General features: G+C 40.0%; 1 protein-coding gene across 1 annotated transcript in view; it reads right to left on the bottom strand.

Moving 5' to 3' along the window:
* The window catches only part of lmbr1 (limb development membrane protein 1), a 270,045-nt gene that overhangs the window by 222,952 nt on the left and 28,233 nt on the right, over window positions 1–18,860 (bottom strand). The window contains exons 3-4 of the mRNA XM_060825130.1: window positions 10,471–10,510; window positions 6,561–6,700 (exon numbers count right to left, since the gene is read on the bottom strand). Of these exons, the coding sequence (XP_060681113.1) occupies window positions 6,561–6,700; window positions 10,471–10,510 (180 nt within the window). The remainder of the gene's footprint in view (window positions 1–6,560; window positions 6,701–10,470; window positions 10,511–18,860) is intronic.

Below are 18,860 nucleotides of genomic sequence, written 5' to 3'. Positions count from 1 at the left end.
GACATCACTGACATATTGTGTGGAAAGTTAAAAGTCAGTCTAAACATCATGGCATAGACAGAGAACACAAGGGGCTAACACTTTCAAACATATTGTCTAGCTAACACCAATTGTTACAGTTAACCTGAGAATACAATTTTTAAAAAAGGTTGTGTGATTTACACATGAAACAAGTGAAACTATCATGGCATTCTAACAGATGAAAGACTCAACAAACAAAGTATTTTTCAATGTATAATTTCAGTTTCATCACACTAAAATTTTTGCTATAAATTCTGTGCCTTACAATTGTGTACTCCACAATCGCCTGATTAACAAGCAGTGCTCCAAAAGCTAGTGCGCTTCCAATTAAACCTGTTGGACTATAAACTGGTGTTGTGTGATTTTTAAACTTTGTACACCCCAGTCCAACACCAGCATCTCCAAATATTGACATTGTGGAAAGTGGGAAGCCAATCAAGGAGGTTACTTTATGCTATGTGGAGTCAAGCTTCTCAACTGTTGTTGGAGCTGTACTCAGCTAGGTAAACAGAGTATTTCATCACACTCTTTCCAGTTGGCACTGGGAAGAGGGGAAGGGAATTGCTCACCAAGAATTTCTAGAATCTGAACTGCTCCAGCAGCCAGCTCAGATTCAGTGCTCATGCAACTTCCCAATGACAATTCCATGTAGCACTCAAAGTTCCAACACCAATATCCTGGAGATGCATTAAACACAGTTTCTGTGAAGCACTTAAATTAAGCAAAAGCACCAAATTAGTACAGCTAAAGTCTTGACATAAAATACAAGACCCAAGTAGACCATTCAACCTTCAATCCTGCTCTATCATTCAAAAAAGATCATTGATCATCTGGTGTTCCCAATTCCCCATTTCCACCTTCCCCAAGATAAATGCCTAACAAGAATGTATCCAAATCTTTCTTGAAAATGTTCAATTATCCCACCTCCAACACACACTGAGGCAGAGTTACAAAGTCACACAACCTTCTGGTTCACTAATGTTCCTATAGGGAAAGAAACTACCATCCTTACCTGGTCTGGCCTACATGCGAGTCTAGAGCCACAAGAATATGGAGGACTCTTAACTGCCCTCTGGGCAATTAGAGATAGGCAATAAATGCTGGCCTAGCTCGCAATGCCATCAAGTGAATGAATTAAAAAAAAGATGCATTGCAGAAATTCAAAAGATGCTCAGGCAGCATATTCCAAACCCATAATCACATCCTTCGAGAAAGATAAAGGCAGCAAATACATGGGAACACCACCACGTACAAGTTCCCTCCAAGTCACTCTGTTCTGATTTGGGACTATATCACAGTTTCTTCACTGTTGCTGGGTCAAAATCCTGAAATTCCTTGCTTAACATCATCGTGGGCAACCTCCAGTACATGGACCAGAGGAGTTCAAGAAGGCACCACCTCACCACCTTCAAGGGCCACAAGGGACAGGTAACAAATGCTGGTGAGCCAGCAAAACACCCAGCCCATGAGTGAATTTTAAAAAACCTTCAGCACCTTGTCAAATACCTCCTGGAAGTATCAACATGTCATTTAAAAGAACCTCATTATCTACTTTGCTTGTTACATCTTGGAGGAACAGTAGCAAAATCAGTCAAACAATTTACACTTTATATCACTACATTGACGCAGGCTTTGACTTTCTAAATGTCCAGTTATTAATTCCTTAATATGTAATGGATTTTGACAATAACCCATTGATAGACATTAAACTAACAGGTTTCACAGGTCAGCACAATGTCAAGGGCCGAAGGACCTGCACTGCGCTGTAATTTCTATTTTCTAACAATCTAGAAGACCATAAGACCCAGGAGCAGAAATTACACCATTCAGCCCATCATGTCAACTCCACCAATCAAATCATAGCTACTAAGTTCCTTTTTTAAAAAAAAGTACCACAATATCAAATACCTGCTGGAAAAGCAGAGCTCTCACTTTAGATGTCGAGAGTGTGGTGCTGGAAAGACACAGCACGTCAGGCAGAATCAGAGGAGGAGAATCGATGTTTCAGACATAAGCCCTTCATCAGGAAAGTCCTGATGAAGGGCTCATGCCAGAAACATCGATTCTCTTACACCTCGGATGCTGCCTGATCTGCTGCATCTTTTCAGCACCACATTCTCGACTCTGATCTCGAGCATCCGTAGTCCACACACACACTTTAGATAATCAATACCCTCTTCAGAAACTAGTGATATCGGTCTAGACTTCTAGCTAGCTGCATGTCAAACTAATTTCTTCCTCCTGGATTACCTGTTTGGCTAGTCTCTGCTGCTCTTCACATTCTAAACAATCATTTGACTTGCCACTCACCTTTGCACAGCATTTTTTGAAAAGCTTTGATGCTTTCTAACTTGCTAAGTTAACAGATAGTGGATCCTTCCTTTAGCAATTACTTTAACTCCAAGACTAAGTAATCGGAAAATTGATTTTGCATGAAAGAAACATGAGCTGTGCACTTGAACAGCATGCTCACTTATTTCAAGACCTTACTGAAGTCTGGCTTTGTTTCTATGCATTGGAAAGATGCACTTGTGACAATATTGGGAAAAAAAATTGAATTATGGCAGAAGCAGGAAATTCCAAGCTTCTTCGTTGTGATTTGGTTATAGACAATCCTGGCAAAGCAGGGTTATGAGAGAAACCACAACAGGACCATTGCAACAGATAACAGTCACCAAACCGATTTAATTGAGTACAGATATACATGCAGGTTTTAAATTGGACATTCAAAAGGAAAGTGAAATCAAAAACATCAACTAAAGACATGTAAACAGCAAAAACCAATGAGTTACGACTACATTCTGGCTGCACGACTGGCATGGTGCTCTCCAAAATGTGCTGCATCACGTTTCTCAGGAAATCCTTCAGCCACACTCCAGCATTTTTCCCTCTCCTCCCAACACTTTTGACCTTTAAAAGTCTATTTCTTTCTCAAAGATATTCAGTGATAGCCTCCACATCCTTATGGTTGACAATTCCACAAACCATCGCCCTCTAAGTGAAAAGTTTCTTAGCACTGCACTCAAATAGCTTGAGATCCTGAGACTGCGACTATTTGGTTGGGGAAACAACAGCTCCAGATCCAGTCTGTCAAGCCCTGCCAGAATTTAACAAATTTCAATGAAATCCTCACTCATTCTTCTAAACTCCAGCAAAAAACAGGCTTAGTCAACCCAATCTCTACTCAGAGGAGAAATCTGCCTTCCCAGGCAGGAGTGTGGTGAGCTTTCATTGTATTTCCACTTAAGCAATATACTTTTTCTTGGATGAGACGACCATAATTGCACACACTACTCCAGGTTTAGTCTTCTTTGAGGAGCTAATAAGCAGGATCGATAAATGGAAAGCAGTGAATGTAATACATTTGGATTTTGAGAAGGTGTTTAATAAGGTGTTACACATTAAGCTACTTAAGGTATGGGCCCATGGTATTTGAGGTAGTGTATTAACATGGATAGAAGATCGGCGAACTAATAAATGAGTGGGATGAGGGCAGTATTTTCAGGACGAGAACCTGTAATCAATGGAAATGTCTCAGGGATCAGTGTAAGGTCACCATGTTTTTTTTAATTTATTCATTTTTGTGGGATGTCAGCATTGTAGCTGGCTAGTACTTATTGCCTACCGTTGATGGGCATTTATGTTACAATACAGATTAATGACTAGAATGTCTAAAGTGAACGTACTACAGCCAAGTTTCAGGATAAGCAAAGTGGGTGGAAAGGCAAGCGGTGAGGGTGACAAAGTTTGCAGTTTAAGCAAATCAACAAAAACTTTGCAGTTGGAATATAACGTGGAAATATTTGAGGTTATGTACTTTGGCAGGAAGAGTAGAGGAGCTGAATATTATTCAAATTGAGAAAGATTACAGAAAACTACAGAACAGAGGGATTTGCGAGTCCTTGTCCATGAAACGAAAAGCATACAAGTTCAGTGGGTAATAAATGCAATGTTGGTCTTTACTTCAAAGGAAATAGAGTATAAAAGTCGTGCATTTTTGCTAAAACTATATAAAGCTTTCATCAGACAACAGCTGGAACAAATTTTGTTACTCTTCTTGGAGGAAAGATAAAATGGCACTGGAGGCAGTCCTAAGAACATTCACTAGGTTGATAACAGGTACAGAATTGCCTTGAGAGAAAAAAAAGAGTTCAGATAGGAAGATAAGAGATGGGAACATGCAAGCCATTTCAGTTCCTTGAACCCGCTTAGACATTCCTCATGCCCACTTTTCAGCAGATTCCCCAAAACCCTCAGATTCGCAAACTGATCGACAATTTGTCCATCTCAGCCTTAAATACAAATAAGGACAGTGCTCCCAAAAGCTGTCAATGGCAAGGAGTCGCAAAGACTCTTAATCTTAGAGACGTTCCTCGCCTCAATCTCAAACTGGTGCCCTATGACGCAAAAAGTGATATTCAACTAAGGCTCTGTAGATCCTCCTTAATACGCTCAAATCACATCTTGTTTTGTCTTCAGCACAGTTGGAAATACCACATTTCCTCTTCCAAATTGTTGATATTTATTATGAATTGCTGGGCCCAGGTAGTGATCCCAGGGACTCCCACTTGTCACCACCTTCCATGCAATGACACTAAGACCATACTGTTGGGGGATGGACATGTTAAAGGGATTGCATTTAATGAAGCATTTCTTCCTACTCTTGTGTCTGCTAACCAATCTCAAAAATGCCAGTAAGTTACCACACCACCACACCCCCCAGCCAGCCATGGTTCGACTTTGCACACTAATCTCGTATTATCAATAGCTTGCTGAAAATCTAAATACATCACACTCACTAGTTCTCCAATATCTGTCCTTCATACATCATTAAAATGCAGAACACTTGTCAAATATGATTTCCTTTCACAAACCCACATTGACTCCATATAATCTAACTTCAGCTACTTCAATGGCCTTCCCTATATGAGCTGATGGTTGCACAAACTTCAGCACCATTTACAACTGGTCAGAAACCGTCTGCATTCAAATGCAGCAAGACCTGGACAAGGTCAGGTTACATTACACCTAGGCGAAGGCTGAGAAGTGACAAATAACATTAGCCACCAATGACCATCGCCAACAAGAGAAGCCAACCATCACTCCTTGACATTCCATGGCATTACCACTGAATTCCCCAACATCAACACCCTGAGGTTCAACACTGTACACAAACTGAACTGGACTCTCCACATAAACAGTGGCTACAAGAGCGGGTTAGAGGCTAGGAATATCCCGGCAAGTAACACACCAGACACCTGCCCATCATTTGCAAGGTACACGTCATCAACCTCCAGGGAAAAATGAAGCACTTGATTGGCTCCATAGCAACAAAAACTCACTCTCTTCAGTAGCAGCAGTCTGTACCATCTATAAGATGCATTGCAAAATCCACCAAGTCAGCATAATTGAAACCCACGATCACTATCATTTCAAAGGATAAAGGCTAGAAATACATGGGAACACCATTAGCAACTTCCCCTCCAGACCAATGACCACCCTGACTTGGAAATACATCCTTCAGTTCCTTCACTGGGTCAACATGCAGGAGTGCCCTGAGCAAAAGTGAGGACTCCAGGTGCTAGAAACCAGAGTTTAGATTAGAATGGTGCTGGAAAAGCACAGGTCAGACAGCATCTGAAGGGCAAGAAAATCGATATTTCAGGCAAAAGCCCTTCATCATCTTCCTGAAGGGCTTTTGCCCGAAACGCTGATTTTCCTGCTCCTCAGATGCTGCCTGACTTGCTGTGCTTTTCCAGCACCACTCTAATATAAATCCCAGAACTCCATCCCAAATGACTTGTGGGTTCACAACTATCAAATGGATTGCAGCAATTCAAGGTGGCAATTCACCACCAACTTAAAGGCATGAGGGATGGTCATTAAATGAACGAATTTTTAAAGAAGTCATGTGCGATGGAATACCTGGATGAGTGCAATTCCAGCAATACTCAAGGAACTTTAAAAAAGCACTTTATCAGCACCTCATTTGCCACTTAGTGGCAGCAGTGTTCATCATTTACAACATGCCCTCCAGTACCTCACCAAGGCTCTTTCAACATCATCTCCAAAACCCATAAATCTCTTTCACCCAAAAGCATAAGGATAGCAAACACATGGGATCACCAAGTGGAAGTTCTCTTCAGAACTATATCATTATTCCTTCAATTTTTATTCAGTCAAAACCTGGAATTTCCTTTTGTAATAGCACTGTGCCGATATCTACACTATATGGAATGCAGCGGTTCACATGGCAGATCACCACTACTTTGTCAAAGGCAATTAAGGGTTGGGCAATTAAATGCTGGATTTGCCAGCAATGCCAAAACCCCCAGAGATGGAAAAGGCTAGGCTCTCCCAAAGGTCACAACTGTTCACACTAATATTCATGACAAGGACTATGCTTCTCAACAAGGATTCATTTTTTCAACTAGCATGCTGTCTAAGACATAGGTTTGCACTGAATAGAACAGATTGAAGTTTGTAAATCGCATCAACATGGGCATTTCCAAATGTTATAGATAGCAATTCATACTAACCATGAATTAACGAACCATTCAGCCATTGTATGTAGTAATTTTGTGGAAAGGAAAGCAGGATCTCATTGCTGACAATTGAAAATGGCAACAGCAAGACCGCACCAGCTGAAACAGCCAAAGTAAATGTGCACAGGTACAACCTGAAAAAGATCAGAAACATTTAAAAAGTGAATACTAAAAACTTTTCAACTAACAATGACAAAAACATAACAAGCCACGCAGTAGTCTCAGCTTATCTGGTTGCAAACTGTACAACACTACTGTCAAGGTTTCTACCATCTGTAAATGTAAAAATAGTCAATTATCTTCCCAGCTAAAACACATCTATTTTCAACGGCAATTCAATACGAATTAAAACTTGGACAGGAACAATCATTTTCTAAATAATTAGCAAAGTCACACAGCAGATAAATATAATTGTATACTTGGGAGGCAGACACATCCAAACTGATTTAATATTTCATGTTCTTGTCATTTTGGTCCCAATGTATAATGTAATGACTTTATTGAAGGAAAAGGACTGCTCATTTTAAAGATCATAGATATTCAGCATGCTTAAAACTTGCATGCGAGCACATGTTGCTGTTCTTGCTGAATCAGATTTTAAAAAATGCAATCAAATTTCAGTAACATTATTAATTCCAATTTAGAAGAACCCCAAGGCATACATAATCAGCTGACAAGAGAGTCTTCTGCATTCTTGCAAATCTTAACTTCCACATTAAATTTTAAACACTACAGAGAAATAATACGGAGTGAGTCTAATTGCTGGATCAGAGAGCTGGCATGGACATGTTGGGCTAAATTGTTGTTCTCTTGAAGGCCATCTGGTAAAGGATTCAATTGAAACAAATCATGACACCTGTGTGATATGTAACTCTGCAAGTGAATGTACAATAACACTTCCTAATCTAACAAGAATTTTCATCTGTCTATTTATACATCTGTTCATCCTTCAGGATGATGTCTAGTAAGGAGAAGCTGAGGGGAGAGACACAGCAGCAGAAAACCGGGCGCTCCGGTTTCCTCCCACAGTCCAAAGATGTGCAAGTTAGGTGAATTAGCTATTCTAAATTGCCCATCGTGTTGGGTGCATTAGTCAGAGGGAAATGGGTGGGTTACTCTTCCGAGGGTCAGTGTGGACTTGTTGGGTCAAAGGGCCTGTTTCCACATTGTAGGGAATCTAATCTAATGTCAAATAAAGATTTAAAGCAAATTGCCAAAATAATATTCCCAGTGTAATTCCCAGTGGCACATATGCACCCAGTCTCATTCATCCCCTCTTGCCATTCCTCTCCCTCACTCCCAGCAGAAGAGAAGCAAGCGTGGAGGCAAACAGCAACATTTACAATAAAGCCCCAGTTAAAAGGTTCACAACCTGGTTATTCAATCATCATGTTTCTTTCTTTCTCTCCTCAAAAAATTGTGTTAATGTCACATTTGTTTCATGAAGACGGTGGAAAATATTCCAGCAGAACTGTATATCACATAGAACCAAACATTTGCCTGCATGAAACATCTTGACAAAATTATCAAAAAACTGATGCTGTATTGACTAAAGAATCCCCAAAAAGAATTTTATTAAACTTTTGCCCAAGGGCTTTTTTCTTTTCTGGAGTACTGTGTAAAGTTCTGGTCATCCTGTTACAGGAAGTATATTATTTAACTGGAGAGGGTTCAGAAAAGATTTACTAGGAAGTTGCCAGGAGTGGAGGATTTGAGATATAAAAATAGACCGATAAAAGTTGGGACTTGTTTCACTGGAGTATAATAGGTTAAGAGGAGACCTTTTTAAGTTTATAAAATCATGAGGAACATAGATAATGTGAATTGCAAAGGTCATTTCCTTAAAGTGGAGAAGTTCAAAACTCGGGGACATATTTTTACAGAGAGAATAAAAGGATTTAAAAAGGACACATGGGGTAATGTTTTTACACAGAGTGGTTCATGCATCGAATGAACTGCCAGACAAAGTGGTGGTGCAGGTACAGTTACAACATTTAGAAGACATTTGGAGAAGTTCATAAATAGGAAAGGTTTGCAGGGATATGGGCCAAGTGCAGACTGGTGTGACTCATTTAGCTTGGGAGCATGGTTGGTGTGGACTGGTTGGACCAAAGGGTCTGTTTCATTGTTGTATGACTCTATGACTCCCTGTATGGAGGGGCTGTGTCTTTTCCAAAGTCTGTCAGAGTGTGACGATGCATTTTAAGTATTTAACACATCAACCTTCTCAACCTTCAAAGAACTCTCAGAATATCACTATCAATTGACAGCATCCAACTCACCAAACAACAAAAAAAAAACTTAATTTCTGACGGACAATGCAGAGGTTTGATCTTGGTTTCTCTTTGGTACGGCTATTACATCACTCTTCCACTATGATTCTTTGCATTTGCTTCAGGCTCTAAAACAGACAATAACCATATCCAGACAATTTATTGTTTTCTGCCATTTTTCACAATGGCTATAAAGGTTGCAGTATTTGGTCTAAATTTCACAGCTTCCAACCTTCATCTTTAGGTGACTGCGTTCCGCTGCTACATTCTTCTCAGGTGAAGGCTCGAACTTGAACCACTCTTCACACATTTATTTACAGAGGAACACATAGCACATATCTCCTAAATCAAATCCCAGAGTTCTGGTCAGCAATCTCGAAACACTCAAGTGAGCTTTCAGATTCTTGTCCTCCATTTGCAAATGAGGTGAATCCAAGCAAACAGGTAAGAGCTCAGATGTAAACAAAGCAAACTTTGATGAGTTTCTAAAGTTTTGCTGGTTTTTACTCCCTTACTCTAAAGTAGTTCTAAAGATAGTTGGAATGCTCACCTGCACCTTAACAATACTTGAATACAAAAATGAGCATGTGATGTTTCAGAGCAATTCAGTGTACAAACCATGGGAAAGTCATGGGAATCCTAAAGTACTGATCAGGTGGACAGAAAAGTAGCAAATGAAATCCAACCTAGATAGGTGCAAGGTGATGTATTTGCAAAGGTCAAACGGCTTTGCCCAACTATTGATCGTCCAGCTGAATTAAAGGTTCCACAGCGTATTTCTGAAACTTCATCAATGGATGTTCGGTCCAAAAATGCAGGACATACCTAGGCTAATAAAGTAGGTGTGAGGGGTACTCTTGGAAGCTTTGGGTCTAATGCGGATATGGAAACCAGCACAGTCCAAGGAAGTGCTGGACTCCACGTTTCTCGACTTTTTGACCTTTCATAACAAAAGAACACAGTTTTATATCAAAAGAACAACCCAAAAGAGCCGGAGTTGCATACCTGGTCAATGCTCATCTCTCAACCAACACCTAAAAGCTTATGTCCTAGTCATTTCTATTTGAAAGAAATGGCCAAGTACAAACTGGCCAATATCTCCTTTTAAGCACAATTACACTTTGGGTCATCCAAATAAATGCAAGTTTATTGTTTTTTTCAGATATCAAGTGAGTGAAGTAGCAAGCATGAGATCTTGGCAGATCAATGTTGCAGGCACAGAGAGATCAGAATGGATAAAAGGCCAGAATTTGGAGATATAAATTTTTAGAGGAGAGGATTGTGCAGAAATTTTAAGTGTTGAGTTTGCCTGGGTCCATGTGTATGATTTATGGTATAAAGAAACATTTTCAAATACATTTAGCTACATACTTATCACTAGCACTCACTCTCTTCTGTTAGAGCATTTACTCTACAAGCTGATTTGAAGATTTTTTTGGGGTTATTTGAGTTGCTCTGCACGAGTTGTTTTTGTCCCAAGGGAAGTTGATTTATAACTTAATTCAATGCCATTGAGTTGAAGAGCAGAACTGTCTGCTAAATCACAGCACAACACAGAGTCCTTGAGTCAATCTAGCACACTTAGCAAAGGGGAGATATCAAAAGATTTTTTAAAATTTCTAGGTACATACGAAATTCTGTTGACAATGGCATCTTCATCTTCATGATCATCTGCAAAATTAGAAACAAAACTCATCAGTAGATTCATAATGTGCAAGTAACAGATCCAGAATCTGTAATAAATTAAACAATTGCTGAAAAACTAACCAGTCAAACAGAATAAATAGAGAAGAAGACAAAGGATTAATGTGCCAATGGATCACAAATAGGATTGCTTTCCTTAGAAGTTACTTGACTTAGGTATTCTCTAAGCAGCTATAGTGAAGTAGTGAATTAACTTTATAAAGAAGGTTTCAGAAACAGAGGGAGTGAAGGAGTAGGTTGCTCGGCTTATCAAACCTGCCATTCAACAAAATTATGGCTCATCACCCAACTTGGTGCCCTGTTCTCACTTTCTTCCCTTACCCTCTCTCACCCATAAACTCTGGGTGAAGAAATTTCTTCTCTAGGACTAAATAACCTATCCTATATCATTAGCCGAAAATGTGCTGCTGGTTAAAGCGCAGCAGGTCAGGCAGCATCCAAGGAACAGGAAACTCGACGCTTCGGGCACAAGCCCTGAGCCAGTGAACCCAGGATCTGGATTCCCTGGTCACTGGCAACATCCCTCCAAGATGTACACTGTCTATTCCTGGAGAATGATCCATGGGATCCCTTCTCATTCTTCCAAACTCCAGTGAATACAGCCTGCACTGATCCAGTCTCTCTTCAGTACCGTCATCTCCAGAATCAGTCTGGCAAACATTTTTTGCACTCTTCCTACCCCCAGATAAGACAATCAAAACCACACACAAATGCTCCAGGTGTAATCTCACCAAGGCCCTATACATAGCAGGAAGACATTCTTACTCCTGGACTCGAATCCTGTTATGAAAACAGAGATTCCAAATGATCTTCCTCAGACCTGGCACACCTGGGATCATCGAAATGTTTTCAGGTAGAAGCGACCTGTAAAGGATGATGGATTGTACCCAAACTGGAAAGGGACTACTATACTGGCAGGGAGATATGCCAGAGCTGCTCAGGGGGATTTAAACTAGTAAAATAGGGAGGGGCAACTCAGGGAGATAGTGAGGAACGTGATCAGTCTGACACTGGTACAGTTGGGGGGGAAAAAAAAAAGAGTACATCAAATATTCAGTGCAGGAAGGAACAAAGTACAGAAGGAGGTAGAACTAATAAATTAAACTGCATTTATTTCAATACAACAGGCGAAGCAAGATGAACTCAGGGCATGGTTGGGAACATGGAACAGGGATATCAAAGCAATTAGAGATGTGGCTCAGGGATGGACACGACTGGCAGTTTAATGCTCTGGAGGATTGTCAGCCAACAGAGAAGGCGAAACCGCATTTTTGATTCAGGTTCACAATCCGGCTGTATTTAGGGAGAATTTTCCTGGGAATACATTCAGGAAAGTTACTTGGGTGGAACTGAGAAATAACAAAGAGTTGATCACCTGAGTGATAAGTTAAAGTTTTTCAAAAGAAAAAAGGTGCTCAGACAATTCCTTAAAAAGTGGAGGTCAGATTGTGACCTTTAAAGGCATTATCTGAGTTGAGATGGCACCTTTTTTTAAAAAAAATAAAACGTTAACTTATCTTGAGAATATGATTTAAAAGTAGTTCAGGGATTTAAGGCTTAACGAACCTAAACTTATAACTCATTCTAAAAGATGGGAGACGTAACAATAGAGATTTGTTACATGTATAATTTTACTTGCATGATACTGTAACCTTTTGCTATAAATTCTGTGTCTTATGGTCCTACTCCACAACCACTTGAAAATCGGTGCTCTGAAAGCTAGTGCTTCCAAATAAACCTGTTGGACCGTAACCTGGTGTTGAGAGATTTTTAACTTTGTCCACCCCAGTCCATCACCGGCTCCTCCACATCATGACTATGTGCACACCTCCCCCCCACCCCCCTTTTCAAATCTATTGCAATTCAGATATTAATCTGACTTCCTGTTTTTCCTACAAATGTGGATAGGGTCAGGGTGACTTCATGTACCATGCATTTGCCCAATCACTAAACTTCTACAAATCACACTGAAGAATCTTTGCACAATCCTCACCACCTCAACCACCCATCCAGCTTTGTGTCATCTGCAAAAACCACAGTATGTCACTGATCATTGCCTGTCACTCAGAACAAGACCAGCTCATTGCTAATTTTTGTTTCTTGTCAACCAGACTATCCCAATCCCTGCACCTTAAAACTTCGCATGCTCACGTGTTACAACACGGAGGTGAAACCCTTTGTTAATTAAACAAAACACAGGAAAAACTCACCTCGCCTTGCAATTTGTTAAAATGAGTGACTCCCAAATTTCACTATTTAAAGAAAATAACATCAGCTTATGTTTTAACGGAAAGTGAACATTAAAACAACTGTTCACAACTCTAAGCCCCTCTTTGTCTTAACTGTTTACTACCTGCCACCAACTTTACAAAAAAGTGTTCCAATAAGACTTATGAAAATTACATCAACTTAATTTCAAAACACACAGATGCTGTTGTCTTGTGTGTCTCTTCTTCCAGCTGAGGAACTCCCTGGATCATCTTCCTTCTTTTTACTGCAAGTATGTTTCATATGAAAAAGGTACCTTTGATAGAGAGTGCTTTCTAATTTCTTAGAGAACAAGATGTTGGCTCTCCCTCCATTTATCTCAATAGCAGTTGCTCGCTCCAATTTTCAAAAATGTCTGCATTTTCATATCTCCATCATCAGGTCGTCTCACTGGGTAAGTGTTGGCAACATAATAAATTCAAACTCAATCAGGTTTTAGTAGCCTGGGGCATAATTTGGATCATTGTCAAAACAACCACCAACTCAAGTATCCATTTCACAGTCAAATGTTACATATTTTCAACTTTCCAATACACTCTGGGACAGCCATCTAATCATATACACAGATGCTTGAAAGCTTAGTTCAGAACAGCATTCACTCTCTCAAAGTGATAGTACACACTTTCAACTTGATAATACAGGAGACTTTATCAAAACCCTTGTAATAGTCTAAGTAAGCCACATCTACTGACTCTCCCCAATCGAAACTGCTGGTTGCATCCTCAAAAGATTCCACTAGATTTATCAAGCATGATTTTCTTTCTTAAATCCATGCTGACTTTGTCCAAACCAAATAGTGTTCTGCTATTAATCTTCTATAATGGACTCGAGCATTTTCCCCACTACTGGCCATCCAGTCTAAGGTTCCCTGTTTTCCCACTACCTCCTTTTTAAAAATGGGATAACATTAGCTACCATCTAGTCTATGAAACGTCTCAGGATCTGGAGGATCTTGAAAAGATGACCATCTACTATTTTGAGGGCTACTTCAAGTATTCTGGGAAACAGATTATCGGACAACAAGGACTTAATCGGTCTTTAATCTCAATTTTCCCTGCTAACAGAAATTTCCTTCAGTTCATCCGTCGAGGTACACTATGTTCCCCAACATTTTTGGCGACTGACTGTGTGGAGTTTGCACGTTCTCCCCGTGTCTGCGTGGGTTTCCTCCGGGTGCTGCGGTTTCCTCCCACAGTCCAAAGATGTGCGGGTCAGGTGAATTGGCCATGCTAAATTGCCCGTAGTGTTAGGTAAGGGGTAAATGTAGGGGTATGGGTGGGTTTCGCTTCGGCGGGTCGGTGTGGACTTGTTGGGCTGAAGGGCCTGTTTCCACACTAAGTCTAATCTAGTCTAATCTAATCAAAATAACCAAACTACGCCTTTTTGGATCCCCATTATAAACCTCCCCTGTTTCTGATGTTCATTTAATACTTCTGGACCAATAAAAATAAAAAAAAAACCATGGTAAAGTCAGAACCCAGCTCAGACACTATGTAGCTTGAATAAACAAATTGGTAGGGAATACAACAAAATATTGCAGAGTTCTTAGTATCATACATTGTGTTGTAAACAGTCATGGCTCTAAAACGATGAATGTTGGAGATTGCCCAATCTTCACCCAATTTGATAATACCATCTATGCTTGGGTGAAGATAAGCAAGAACATTTTAGGCTCTTGTGGAGTGCCAACCTAAAGTCTCAGGTTTCAATCTTAGCAACCATATTTATTGAAATAATTTTACCTCAATGCTATTGTGCAATATCTTACAGCATCCTATCAGCTAACCCTATCTGTACCACACGCAAATGCTGCAGAGTCCTTGGAGTGACAATCTAACCCAAGCTAACATTTCAAAAGCACCATTACAAACAAAATAGGAGCTGCAATTTAAGATGTGTTGAAGTGACACTGTTTTGCTGTTGCCAATCCTTTTCCTTTAAAGGAAAGGCAATAAAGAACACATGCATAAAAAACTTCCAATACATTTGATTGGATTGGACAGGACAGTCAATAAAGTAAACTTAGTTTTGCAGTAGGTTCTTTCAAAGAAATCACACATTAGGTTCGATAAATAAAAGCATGCCTCACTGAATCAAATAGAAGAGTGTCTAAGGCTTTAACACATTCAGTTTACAACCATTTGTTTAACTCATTATAATTCCTTTGATAAGATGCTGCACATAATGCTAAATAAAATAAGAATCCATGGTGTTGGGGGCAAGATACTGGCATGGATAGAGGATTGCCTGATTGGCAGAAGGCAGAGATGGGGTATAAAGAGTTTTTTTTTAAGATGGCAGCCAGTTATAGTGGAATTCGGTAGGGGTCTGCATTAGGCTTACAACTATTCATATTATACATTAACAATCTGGCCGAAGGAACAGAGGGAATTGTCCCACCTGCAACATTAGCAAAAGATAAATCGGAGGCGCACATAATGTTGAGGAAGCTGGGACACTGCAGTGGACTTGGACATGCTGGAAGACAGGGCAAGGAAATGGCAGATGGAATAGAAATGGGCACATGGGAGTTTATGCACTTTGAAAGTAAAAATAAAGTCAGAGATGTACAGCATGGAACATACCCTTCAGTCCAATCTGTCCATGCAGACCAGATATCACAAATCAATCTAGTCCCACCTGCTAGCAGCTGACCAATATCCCTCCAAACCCTTCCTATTCATATACCCATCCAAAATGCCTTTTAACTGTTGCAACTGTACCAGCCTCCACCACTTCCTCTGGCAGCTCATTCCATACACGTACCACCCTCTGCGTGAAAAAGTTGCTCCTTATATATCTTTTATATCTTTCCTAAAATGGGAAAAAGCTTCAGAAATCTGAAGCAGAAAGGGTTTGGGGAGTCTGAGTGCTATGTGGCTAACATGCAGGTTCAGTTGGCAGTAAAGACAAATGTAATATTAGCAATAATTTCAAGAGGGCTAGCGTACAACAGCAAAAGGTCCTGCTGAACCAATAGGAGCATCTGGTCTGTGAGCAGTTTTGGGCCCTGTATCCAAGAATGAATATCCTGGCATTTCATACAGTGCACAGGAGGTTTACAAGAATCATCCTAGAGTGAAGGGCTTGCCATATGAAGAGCGGCTGAGGACTCTGGGTCTATACTTAAAAAGGAGTTTAGAAGGATTGGATATGGGGCAGGGTTTGATTAGATCAGATTGAAACTTATAGTATACTAAGCCGCCTTGATGGTGTGGACTTGGGGAGGATGTTTCCACAAGTTGGAGACACCACATACTGAGGGCACAGCCTCAGATTGATGAGATGACCCTTCAGAATGAACAAGAGGAGAATCTTTTTCAGCCAGAGGGGCATGAATCTGTAGGAGTCATTGCTGCAGAAGGCTGTGGATTACCAGTCAATAAGTTTACTTAATTAGTAAGGGGATCAAGGGTTACTGGGTCAAATGGCAGAGCAGGCCTGATGGGCTGAATTGCCTAATTTTGTTACAAGATCTTATTGTCTTCGAAAACCAAAGAACATGGCTAAATTAAAGAGAATACACTGGGCATCAAGTACATAAAAGAATGGAGACAATTCTTAGTCTGCACAATCAGCTTCATATTGGTGTGGACAATAGGCGTCCATATTCCATGAATTAATTTTTTTAAAACAAAAAAATCAGTTTGCAACATTTCAATAGAACATAAAAATCATTCACACCCAACTGCAAGATACGCACATATTGACTGTTGCTCAACAAACACAACTTAGTGCATTAAAATTCAGTTTTAAACTGAAAAGATTGTGAGGTTTCTCCAAAATAGGAGACATGTCTAGCTTTAGTCAAGAATTCAAGTTTCACTCTATAAAATAGCCAGTGTAATTCAAGCTAGCATGTTCATGCCAAATAGATATTCAGTACTAAAATCACCTCATTTGACATTGCTTAATTCTAAGATTCAGCTACAGTAGCTGATGCAAGTACAGCGACTCTTCCCAGTGACTATATTGCTGGCAGAGACCTGCAGCAAGGATCCCATAGCTGCTTCTCTGAGAGGGTAGTTACTTCATTTGGCTGGAAGGTTGGTTTGTGATGCAGAATGATACCAACAGTATGGGCTCAATTCTCGTCTAGTTGAAGTTACCATGAAGGACTCTCCTTCTCCATCTCACCTCAAAAGTCCAGTGGCCCTCAGATTAAACAATCACCATTCAAGAGCAGCCCTACGGTCCAGTAAAACAATGGCAAATTCACCTTTACTTCATGCATTCAGTAAAATAGATCATCTTAAGACCTGCACTGTTTGAAATGCCTTCTTGGAAAATACCCAAATTTGCTTATTCAGGAGAGATAGCCCATTCATCTCAAAAATATCATGTATAACAAGTAATACAGTATTAAAACAAACACTAAACATTTTGGTTTTTTTCCGAAAACCTTTGCCAACTACCTCTAAATACTAAATTTGAGATAATACCATTACCTCTCCCTGGCCAGTCACTTCTACTGAACCAGACAGAGAAACACTGTCATCATTTTTTTCGATTAGATTAATTTAGATTCCCCATCATGTGGAAACAGGCCCTTCAGCCCAACAAGTCCACACTTACCCTCTGAAGAGTAACTCACCCAGACCCATTTCCTGCTGACTAATGCATCTAACACTATGGGCAACTTCGCTTTGGCTAATTCACCTGATGTGAGCACTTGAAGAAACCAGAACATACAGAGGACATCCATGCAGACACAGGGAGAATGTGCAACCTGCACACAGCCCGAGGCTGGAATCGAACCTGGGTGCCTGGCGCTTTGGGGAGCAGTACTAACCACTGAGCCACCATGCCTTCTTTAATTTTGTTCAGGGTCTATTTCTACCTTCTTAATTTGCATTGCATCCATTTTAACCATTAAACATTCTCGTCCCATTTCCCTATCCCCGTTTCAGTCAGAGCAAACACTCAGACACAGTATGGCTCGACCTTCTTCAGCTTTATTCCGAGAGAGAGAACGATCGCTCACGTGCACAGAGACTGGAGTTCTTGGTCTTCTCTCGAACAGCAGATTCTTAATGAATTAAATGGTCACTTATAGGGAGCAGTTTCCAAATAAGGCAACATCTATGTTGTAATGGTCACACAATCAATCAGCGAACATCAACAGTAAAGATTATGTCAGCTAGCATTTCACAATGGGTGTTCCTCACCTCGTTAACTGACATGATACAATGGATGTTCTTTACCTTATTAAACCACTACCCTTGCCTCCAGCACCTCATTGACCAGCTTGCAGTAAACAAGTCATGCAAGCTGAGCCTTTGTCAAGCAACCCTAAGCTGGACTCTTACACTTTCTCAACATGCTTTCTTCATTTGGCCTGACGTATTTGCTGGTCTTTCATCTTTAATTAACTCAACTGGTCTAAAATAATTATCTGCACTTTTGCTTATCTACATTGGATTTCAGCCAAATATTTATTTAAAATTTTAAAATCTCAAATTCCTATTCCTCCACAGCATCATTCCATCATGCTATGACAATCTATTTAACTTTACAACTTTTCTCACACTTAGTCTTTGAAGAGCAATTTGTGTATGACGTCACCCTCATCTCCAACATCACAGATTGTCACAAGCCTCCTCAAACTACCCCATTAAACTAAATGACTACTTCAAAGAACTTTTGAATATGTAGTTGCGAAGGTAGGTTTTATTCAATTGCCCAATATAACAATATGAAATAATGCAACTTTCATTTAGATAAGCTCTGCAAGACCTTGACCATATGGTGTACGCTTAACAGAAGAAATAGAGCAAGTATGCAATCAGTGGAAAGCTCAGCTTCAACTTGTATTCCTGCTGCTAGAGTACACTGTCATTCCATTTTTTTGTTCAACCCTAACAACTAACTCACTTAAATAATGTTGAGATGCAGGATCACCAACTCAGCTTAATCAGCTAGAGAATATGATACCCACATTCGAATTCATGTCTGCCAACCAGACATCATTCCCAATAAGCACCATTGTGAAAAATCAACATTTATAGTCCAAACTTCTTTGAAGCGAATACTCTTCCTGAACATTAAC

Source organism: Hemiscyllium ocellatum, chromosome 5 (genome assembly GCF_020745735.1).
Source record: "Hemiscyllium ocellatum isolate sHemOce1 chromosome 5, sHemOce1.pat.X.cur, whole genome shotgun sequence".
NCBI classification, from domain to species: Eukaryota; Metazoa; Chordata; class Chondrichthyes; order Orectolobiformes; family Hemiscylliidae; genus Hemiscyllium; species Hemiscyllium ocellatum.
Note: the sequence above shows the minus strand (reverse complement) of the source record. Positions and strands in the feature narration are given on the sequence as shown.